The sequence below is a fragment of the Macaca mulatta genome, chromosome 4 (assembly GCF_049350105.2).
Source record: "Macaca mulatta isolate MMU2019108-1 chromosome 4, T2T-MMU8v2.0, whole genome shotgun sequence".
Taxonomy (NCBI): Eukaryota; Metazoa; Chordata; class Mammalia; order Primates; family Cercopithecidae; genus Macaca; species Macaca mulatta.
Genome location: NC_133409.1, coordinates 135,996,918 through 136,006,951, shown reverse-complemented (window position 1 = coordinate 136,006,951; position 10,034 = coordinate 135,996,918). Strand labels below are relative to the sequence as shown.

Below are 10,034 nucleotides of genomic sequence, written 5' to 3'. Positions count from 1 at the left end.
ACACTTTACCACTGTTCTGAGTGTCTTGTAAACATCTCACATGTGGTCCTATTTTTTTTTCCAGGCTCCACACAGTTCTTTTCAAGGATTGAGTGGCCAATATTTTACCTAATATGGCTTGTGCTCTTTTGCAACTTTGAATCTTCAAATGTTCAAATCTAAAAGATGCTTGTGCTGTTATCATGTGCTACCAGAAAGAAAACAAACATTGTTTTATCCAATTTGATTTTTAATGTAATTAATAGTGATTTAATTTTCAAAGGAGCAAATAATTACAAACAAGAGAAAACATTGCTGAGATGGTGCCTGGTCACTTCTATTCAGACCATTGCTGAACTATATAGAAAAAATGTATATTCATGGTGTCTTCATTATTATGAAAATCACAGTAATATGACTCATCAGGAAATCACAATAATTTTATGACAGAAACAATATAGTTAGAATGAATCTGTCAGTACTTGACTCTCTTTTGGGGAAAAATAAATGCAAATCATGTTCTTTGGAAAGAAATATGACAAGAAATGCCCATAGTTGCATTCTGCTGTTGGGAATACATCTCCAAAATTCAAGGTTCAAAGGTTATCACATTTAATTTTCAATACTTATCACTTTCTTCTTCTCTCAATTTATGGAGATAGATTTCTACATTCATTATTTGGGATTATTAGAAATTTCATTCAGTTTGAACAATGAGTAACAAGTATTCTGTGACATGGGCGCAAAAAGTTGTCATTTTCAATCAAGTTATAAGACATAACTGTCCATAAAGTGCATTTCAAATTAAAGTACCCATCTGGAGAGAAATTTAAAGTGCAGTATATAAGGTACTTTACATAGTACAAAGTTACTAAATATATACGTTATATGTGCCAAGTCCAAATAAAGCAGGATCTTATCTGTCCCTTTGCTACAGTGAACAATGGAGACATACTCTTACATCTTTATTCCTTTGCAGGTGTAAGTATTTTGGTCTCTCTCTCTCTCTCTCTCTCTGTGTGTGTGTGTGTGTGTGTGTGTGTGTGTGTACCTAAAAATGTAACTGCTTAATGGTTTCTGCAAATGTCTGGAACTGGTTTCCCAGAATTTGAAACCTTTAAACACTGACATAATTATGAAATCTCCACTTCAATATGCAAATCCACTTCAGAGTAACATTAGGCTTGTAATAATGGTTGAGCTATTTCACCATGCATATCTTGTAAGGCAGGTATTTGACTGTGAATTAAATGTTTAATGAAAATTATAAAAAATACAATCACTATAATGCTGCCAAGAGAGACCCCTATGAAATAAGGGTATGACTGCTCTTGGTCATATTCTGCTGGTTTGACACTACCAGGGAGGAGTATAGTACTCTGTGTATAAGGGACTGCCCTTGGTATTGCTGAATTGAGCAGATCCTGGACATTCCAGAATGATCCATTGTGTGGCATGGCGGTGATATTAAGGAGGTGGCATAGTAGTGGGTACAAATCTGTGGAGTTCATGGCTTCTTTTGAGAAATTCTTTCTGAAGGCAGGACCATGGGCTAAAAATATTGGATGCATTTCTGCTAACGCATTATCATAACCGTGGTTGCCTACTGTAAAGAGAAAATACGTGAAAAAGTTAGCTGGCTATGCATTAAAATGGACATAATTGTTGTATGGTCAAGTTCTGAACTTAAATGCACATCTTATCTAGTTTGACTGTAAACATAAAATAATCTTTGACAAACAATCTCTGCTGTTGTTCACATCACAATTCTCTTCAGGAAATGAAGAGTCAAATGGTTGTGAATCTTTCTCACAGGCCAACAGTGACTTAAACAGCAGGGGAAGAAGGGTAAAGAACAAAGCAGAGCCAAGTTAGGGAAAAATTAGAGTTTTGTTTTGTTTTAACTGGTGGCAAAGTAATATTCAGCAAATACTTATTGGGTACCTACTGTGTTCCAATGATTGTTCTAAAGATAAGAGATAAAGGTGCTCTTAGTCTTACTCTGAAGCCAATAAACTCACAGTGAACACAACAAAAGGGGAGATACAATACATTAAAAAAAAAAAAAACAAAAGAAACCATAAAAATCAAACCTGTACTTAACAGCTATAATCTATTACTAAAAAACAAAGGTCAGAGTGGAGGAGAGTAGGAAACTCTTGATTTTGATGCCTCTAATCAGGATCCAACTTAGCATTATGTGCTTTTAGAGTGGGTACACATAAGGTAAAAACTTGGGGGTCTTCTGACATATGTATCAAATGACATAAAATGGATATGAAATTGATAATAGCTGGATGTCAAAGGCATGTGTGCCTAGCATGGTATCAAGGTGCAAGGCGAAGGAGCTACTGCTAAGATGGCACCCAAAGAAAACTGACAGGCTTTATCTTAAAGGTGGCAAGGAGAATGACTAGTAAATCCATCTCTAATACCCATACGTGCTACAGGGTACTATGCAATAGTAACACTCCCTGCCCCTGTCCCCCTCAAAAAAATCCTAAATCAGTTTTTCTATAAGTCATAAACTGACCCCTAGTCATTTCAAAGTAATTTGAAATCTACCAGGCAAAATGTATCTAAAGAAGTCATTCTAGATGCCATGATTCTTTTAGGTTTATTTAAGTAAAAGTAACAATGAACTTTTGAATCACTAGTAATTATCTGACAGGGTACTGTGCTATTCCATTAATTAATAGTCACATTGGGAATATATCATTATATACTTTGTAATTGGATGATTGCTGCATTCATTTCTATGAGAAGTTGGGATCTAGACTCTCACTCATGAAGGCAAAGATAATTACCTCATATCGCACTTCTTATTAGAAATTCAGACTTAAAATTAAGTCATTGTGACTTATGTAAAATCTTTCCTATGAATAGGGACTTTGTTTTGTAGTGGTAGCCCTGATCATAAATGCTTGATCAAGTAGATGGTATTTAATAATGAATGCCTAAGGGCAATGGTTCTCAAACTTTTGTGTGTTTCACCAGGGCCTCACAGTTTCAGATTCAGCAGGTCTGTGTTGGGCCCAATAATTTGCATTTCTAACAAGCTCTCAGCTGATGTGGATGCTGCTGGGCCATGGAACACACTTTGAGAACCACTGCTTTGGGGCATTAGGGTTTAACTATTCTGGCATTAGGTATGCAGTGGTCAATCTTTAATTAATTATGAATCATTAAACATAATGTAATATAAATTGGAGTATTATTAAGGTTTTCTATCAAAAATAGAGGTGACCAATCTATTGTGTAACTGTAGTTCTGCAAACCATTTCTAGAGGGCCCTTTGAATTTATATTAACTTTAAAATACAAATCTTGCCAAAGATAGCAGTCCTTTTATGAGCAATCCCTCTAATATAAGAGCTACCTGCACAAGACATAAAAATCTGAACACTGGGTTATGGACCATTGTCTGTATGTAACAACTGTTTTAAGAACCAGAAACCATGTATCTGTACACATCTGCCACTATGAGTCACGAACACACTACAAATGCCATTGTCAGGCACCTGCTTTTCTTTTAATCAATAAACATGATAGAAACCCAATTCTACCTAAGGGACATTTTGTATATATCTTTTATAAATGAAGGACCAATGTCTAAAAACAGCATTTCTAGGTAAGTACTAAAACACTGTAGTTCCTTAACATTCAAGTAACAGAGAGTAAAAATACCAATCAACAAACTGCTGTATTATGTATTAAAACTGTTGTATTTTAGCAAAAAGCGATGCAGAATGGAAAGAAATACTATAACATACTCACACAGAAAGTCATCTGACTTATTCTGTAAAATGTGCCACCCTTCGTCAGCCACTGCTATGATTGGTTGAATTCGATTGTTGTATTTGTAATGCCACCTTTCTGGAATCTCTTCTTTTTTGTAAACAGTTAGGTTAGGATGAGCATGAGTTAGTGCTTCATAGACTTCATCAAATTTACCTAAAGAGAAGGGAGGAGAGGCACTCAGAACAAAATACTCATAGCTACAATCAACCAACCAACCATGGGCAACGGACTTGCTACAGAGATGAAAAGCCACAGAGCTGAACAAAAGAAAAAATTCTTTTCCTCCTTAGGGAAAACAATTTTGGGAGGGGAAACTAAGAAATAATCTTCTAAGTTCACCTTATAGAATTAAGGAAGGGCATTTCATAGAACCAGGAACCTCTAAAGACTTCGATATACACATATATTAATTAGTGACAGTATGTAAAATATCTAGGGTACTGCAATACCCAAACAAAAATAGCTAGGTTCTGGTAGTTGTAAGTGCAGACACAAAGAATCTCCAGATAAGAAAACATGGTGAGCGGTGAGTGAGGGCTGGGAAAAGAGACTGGAGGTGGAAAGCAGTTTGTAAAATGGAAACATCCAAAAACACTGGAAGTGTTGCCAAAGTACTCCCTATAACTACAAATGCAGTTACCTGGGCATTGTCTTTCATCCTTCTCCTGCCTTTCAGATCCATTGCTGAGGTTTCATCCTTACCTTCCACACCACCACAAGAGGACATTCCAATTTTATAAAGGAAATTGAAGGGTTAACATAATTTTCCCCCCTTCCCCTTCCCTTCCTCCCTCCCTCCCTCTCTCCTTTTCTCTCTCTTTCGTCCCCTTCTCTTCCCTCCCTCTCTCTCTCTTCCCCCCTGACTCTCTTTTTTTCATTCGACTGGGTCTCCGTGTCGCCCAAGCTGGAGTGCAGTGATACGATCATAGCTCACTGTAACCTGGAACTCCTGGGCTCAAGCAATCCTTCCACCTCAGCCTGGGATGCAGGCATGTGCCACCACGCCAGGCTATTTTTTTTTTTTTTTTTTTTTTAGCAACAGGGTCTTGCTATGTTGCCCACGCTGGCCTCGAACTCCTGGCCTCAAGTGACCCTACTGCCTCGGCCTCCCAAAGTGCTGAGATTATAGGCGTGATCAACCACTCCTAGCTAATTTTCTTAAACAACAAAAAAAGGGCTGTTTGCTGAAAACTGTGTGTGTAAAACACACGCATAGTTTAACATTCGCTGTTTCATATGATTCTACTAATTCCCCTCTGAGGGATGGAATTCTCATTTGTGAGATATTATAGCTTTTCAAAATCTGCTCTCTCATTTGATGCCTAAGACCAACACTGCAAGGTGATAAAATATGTCAAAGAGCATGCCTGAGTCGTGTTGTCACTTATTTTGTGACCTCGGGATATTAAACCTTTTGAGGTCATTTACCTGTCATTTACTTGTCTTTAAAATGGAGACAATGCTGAGGTGACAGGTTTGGTATGAGGATTCCAGGAGAGGTTTGTAAAAAGTTTAAGATATTGTTATCACTTTCCACACTTATAAGGAAAATAAACCTCAGATTGATCAAAGCTCTTCCTCCTTCTTATCCTCCACAGCTTCCTTGTTAAGCAGGTCCAAGTTAGGAGTCTATAAAAGGCTTTGGGGCTTCTATGAAATAACTGTACATGTATTCAAGTTTTGTATGTATCTCTCCACCTCAATTTTTCTGAGAAGGGAGGCTATAGCTTTCATCATATTCTGTGATTCCAAAATGGTTAAAACCTACTGCCATACATATATAGAGCGCATCAATTTCAGTATTCTAGGAAAAAGGAAAAAAAATTAGGCTTTGAGAAAAGAGATTTTGTCTTTTCAGAGTCTTGAGGATTAAATCCCAGAATATTACCATGACACAGGCAAGTCTACTTTAAAGGCGCAGCAACAGAAATCCCCTATTCATTTGATCACACTGGGCAAATGCACATCTAGCTTCAGCTCACCATTCAGTCAGCCTTACCTTCTTTTGGCAAGATGGCTGCTACTGGTGATTGATCAATCAGGGTATAGTGGTCTTTATCCAGGTACTGGTCAAGTTCTATTAACCTTTCCTCAGAGCACTGCGTCATTCCGTGATCACTTGTGATGATTAGGTTCAGAGTGTCCCACAACTTTGCCTTTTTTAGCATTTGTATGAGATATCCTAACTTGTTGTCAATATCTGAAATGACAGGCCCCATGAGCGGACTGTCAGGTCCCAAATGGTGGCCCATGTCATCAGGGTCTTCCCAATAGAGAAGACCAAGATTTATGGGCTCTTCTGATGTAAACCATTCGATAATTTTGGCAACTCTATCTTCAAATGAAACTGACTCATTGTAAGGCATGTAATGAGTAGGAAAGCACTTATGTATTTCTACATCTGTTCCGGGCCACATGGCTGCACCACTAGTATGTCCTGCCCTCTGATTTGTGATCCATATTGGTGTCGCTTCTTCCCAAAACTTGGAATCATAAATATTCATGTGATCCAAGGAGAAAGATTTGTTCTGAATAGGATCAAACATATCATTTGCAACAATCCCATGATTCTCTGCAAAGAGGCCAGTTACCAAAGTATAATGGTTAGGGTAGGTTTTTGTAATAAAAACATTAGTAACTTGCTTCACATGAACACCATATTTCATAACATAATGAAAATGGGGCGTTGGAACTTTATATAAGTAATCCCAACGGAATCCATCAAAAGAAACTAGTAGAACATTTTGCTGGTCTGGCTGGTGAGAAAAGGTGGTTAAAAGGCTCAGTGCAGCAAGTATGAAGGACACCAAGAGAAATTTCGAAGTCATTTTCAAAGTACTTGATCAGTTCAGTGTAAAATAATCTGTAGAATAAACACATAGAAATTAATGGCAATAATTTTGTTTTGTATACTTTACCCCAAACTCAGAGTAACAGTGTTTAGCAATCCTAGTTATATCATAAATCACAGCCTGGAAGAATTATGTCACAGAACTCCATATTAGACAAGAGACCTGGGGCTAAATGAATAATAAAGCTAATAAGTTTAATTGCATTTAAACAACTTTTTCCCTTCTGATAATTTATCTAAATATCCCTTAAAAGAATTATTTAAGTGAGCTCTTCAACAGCATTTTAAAATACGACATCATTTACATAAAACTTTTTAGAAACATTTTCAGTTTGATCCAGATTTCTGACTTCTGGTCAGAAACTTTTTTATAGTCAAATACCTGTGAACATACTTAACATTATGGCTAGAACAACTATGGCAACCTAGCAACCATGAAGTATCATTAGCAAATCAAATAATGGTGCATATATATATATTGTGTATATATATGTATACGCACACTTCTATTTTCAACCCCTATGTTTGGTTCATCACAGATGAAAGAAGTATTACTAAAGAGAGAGGAATATAGATGTATTTGGTTTCTTGAAATGAAATGACATTTGTGACATCCAGATATATTTATTGAAAAGTAATCTGCATTCATTTATTAATAATCAAATCATAGCCTTCTTTAAACTAAATAATTATATTCTAAACTAAATATTAACAGAAATACAATTCTGAAATTTGTTGCTGACTTTCCTAATGTTAAAATTTGTCAAAATTTAATCTCTTCATTAATATGTGTAGTAAAAGCACTTCCCTGGTTTAAATCTCTGAATCAAGGTTGTTGGACTTTTCCCCTAATCTGTGTATATTTCTAAAATACTTTCATTCTATTGGAGAAAGCTAATAAGATGCTGTATGGATAAACAATAGATATATACATTTTGTCAGTTTTCATCCAGCAAGGATCTTTTGTTCTCTCCTTTTTCTGTCCAGTCCTGCATGAAGGTATTTATAAATCCAGCAAAAGTTAGATCAAACCATACTTGTACAAATAAATCTCTTGAAACTGGCTTTTGATATCTTCTTAAGCTGAAGACTTTTGTTTGTTTGTTTGAGAGGGAGTCTCACTCTGTTGCCCAAGCTGGAGTGCAGTGGCACGATCTCAGCTTACTGCAACTTCCGCCTCCCGGGTTCAAGCAACTCTCCTGCCTCAGCCTCCCGAATAGCTGGGACTGCAGGCGCCCGCCACCACACCTGGCTAATTTTTGTATTTTTAGTAGAAAGGGTTTCGCCATGTTGGCCAGCCTGGTCTCAAACTCCTGACCTCACGTGATTCACCGACCTCGGCCTCCCAAAGCGCTGTGATTACAAGCATGAGCCAAGGCAGCCGGCCTGAAGACATTTTTAAACTTCAAAAATGTATCCTGTTTCGCCTTGCTGTATTATAGCTGCAGGTAAATAAAAACTACTTGGCATGCTTGCTTTGCTTTCAGGAGTACAAGGTATATGTACATTGTGGGTATTGGCTGAGGGCAATAAATTGTTTTGCTGGTTTTAAACTGTGCTTTCACCATACTTAGACATTTCATAAACTGAAATTGTTTTAGGTATTGCTCTCAAGATGATGGCTCAAATGTTATATTTAAAAACGATTTCTTAGATGGCAATACTCTCTCTGATTCTGGAAGGAACATTAAAAATAGTTGCAGCAGGGAATAGCAAATAGGTTACTGCAAATATATTTACTCACCTATCTGGCTATGGACGGTAGTTGCTCTCTGTCCTTTCTCCCCCTAATTTTCTCTCCCACCTTTTTAAAACAAGGAAGGCTAGTATCAACTAAATGTAATTTAAAGCTAAAAACAGAGAAAATAAACTACATGGAACACCTGATTTTCATCTATCTTAGCAAATTAATTCGGCAAATGTGTAAGCAGGAGAAAATTGCTTTCTTGGGACCAACGAAAGTAAGCAAAGATTAAGTGTTGTCTAAAGCTTAGGAATGTCTGGCAAGAAGACTCAACATCACATCCATGACACAGAGAAATAAATACGTGGGGGTGGGGAATGAAAATCAGATTTTTTTTTTCTTCTTCGTGCACAAAATGCTGCACAAAATAGTGGAATCCCTGGATCTGGCTCCAGATTTCCTTGAGTACTTTCCAGTTCTTTCTCCCCTCCAACCCTTCCTCCACAAACAAGACTTGGAGATCAAGAAGGAAGGGGCACCAATTAAAGGGAAGAGGGAAAGTGCAGAAGGAGTAGGTTTGTGTAGCTCGGATAGAAGTCAAGGGCAGGGGGTCCATCTTCTCCACCAGGATTCCATCCTAGCCACCCAGAAGGGTCGCGGCGTAGGGTATGTTCCCAATTCCCAGTCATCCCGCCCACCGAGGCCTGGGCTTCTCAGATGTGCAGTGGCAAGGAGGGGGCGTTGCTTTAGGGGCCCAGAGGAGCCGTGTGGGTCTCCGGGAGGGAAGCCACCCACACCCGTGGACTCACCCTCGCACCGATCCGTTCAGTCAGCATTAATTTGGGGCAATGGGAGGGAGGGCCTGGAGGAGACCACCTCTGGCGCGCCGCGGTTAACGGCGGGAAGGTAACTCGAGGAAGCGGCGCCCCCGGAACGCGCAGGAGCTCACCTGCACTCAACTCTGGAGCGGAGCGCCTGACCGCGCCGCTCCCCCGCGCCCTGCCTCCTGGCTCCTATTGGCTGCTGCAGAGATAGTCCCCTCTGCCCGGGTTGCGCACGAAAGCCGGGCTCCCAGGAGTAGCTGCACGGCCTGTCAATCAGCTGGGGCAGGGGCGGGCGCTGCCTGGGTTTGGAGGATGGAGGGGGAGGGGACCCGCGGGGGCCAGGACTCAGCTGGGAGGCTGAAGGCGTGGGGTGGCCAATTGCTTGGTCACACACAAAACCTTCCTGCAACTTGCCTCTTCCAGGGGACCAGCTGTGCTGGAGTCAGTGATGCTGAGAGATTATTACGTGCTACCTCAATGGTGGGTGTACTCTAACATTCACTGTTTTTTGTTTAAAAGAGCCTTGTATTCTCTGATTTCTTATCTCAGGTTTTTTTCCGTCCGCCGCCCCCCGCCCCCCGCCCCCCGCCTCCCGCCTTGTCAGGAATCGGCGATGGGGCACACCATGGATTTTACTCTGAAGAACACCTGCACACCAGAGGACGCCAATGGGACAATGAAGTTTCATTCTTTTTATTGGTGGGTGTTACCTGCTTTACCTCAGAAAGAATTTATTAACCTAGTTAACTCTGCAGCCCCAACGTTTGTGGTCCAGGTTTTTGCAATTGAGGTCCCTGAGGTATATTTGTGGTATACCTAGCATGGTACCTGAAATTGTGCGAATTAACCCAAGTCAGGTTCAGGATTAGGTTAATTTGCACAGGAGAGAGGCTGAA

The 10,034-nt window shown here is 39.5% G+C and overlaps 1 protein-coding gene across 4 annotated transcripts; it reads right to left on the bottom strand.

Moving 5' to 3' along the window:
- Positions 1–211: 211 nt before the first annotated feature.
- On the bottom strand, positions 212–9,291 carry ENPP5 (ectonucleotide pyrophosphatase/phosphodiesterase family member 5). 4 transcript variants are annotated; one of them, XM_015136490.3, is made up of 5 exons: positions 9,124–9,291; positions 8,375–8,434; positions 5,779–6,642; positions 3,756–3,932; positions 212–1,585 (listed from the first exon to the last, which is right to left on the bottom strand). In XM_015136490.3, exons 3-5 carry the CDS (start codon positions 6,605–6,607, stop codon positions 1,158–1,160), a joined length of 1,434 nt encoding a protein of 477 aa, XP_014991976.1. In that variant the 5' UTR covers positions 6,608–6,642; positions 8,375–8,434; positions 9,124–9,291; the 3' UTR covers positions 212–1,157. The 4 variants fall into 4 exon arrangements, with proteins under 4 accessions (XP_014991976.1, XP_014991977.1, XP_014991975.1 ...); XM_015136491.3 differs by having other exon boundaries at positions 9,264–9,291; XM_015136489.3 differs by lacking the exon at positions 8,375–8,434.
- Between the last annotated feature and the right edge of the window lie 743 nt (positions 9,292–10,034).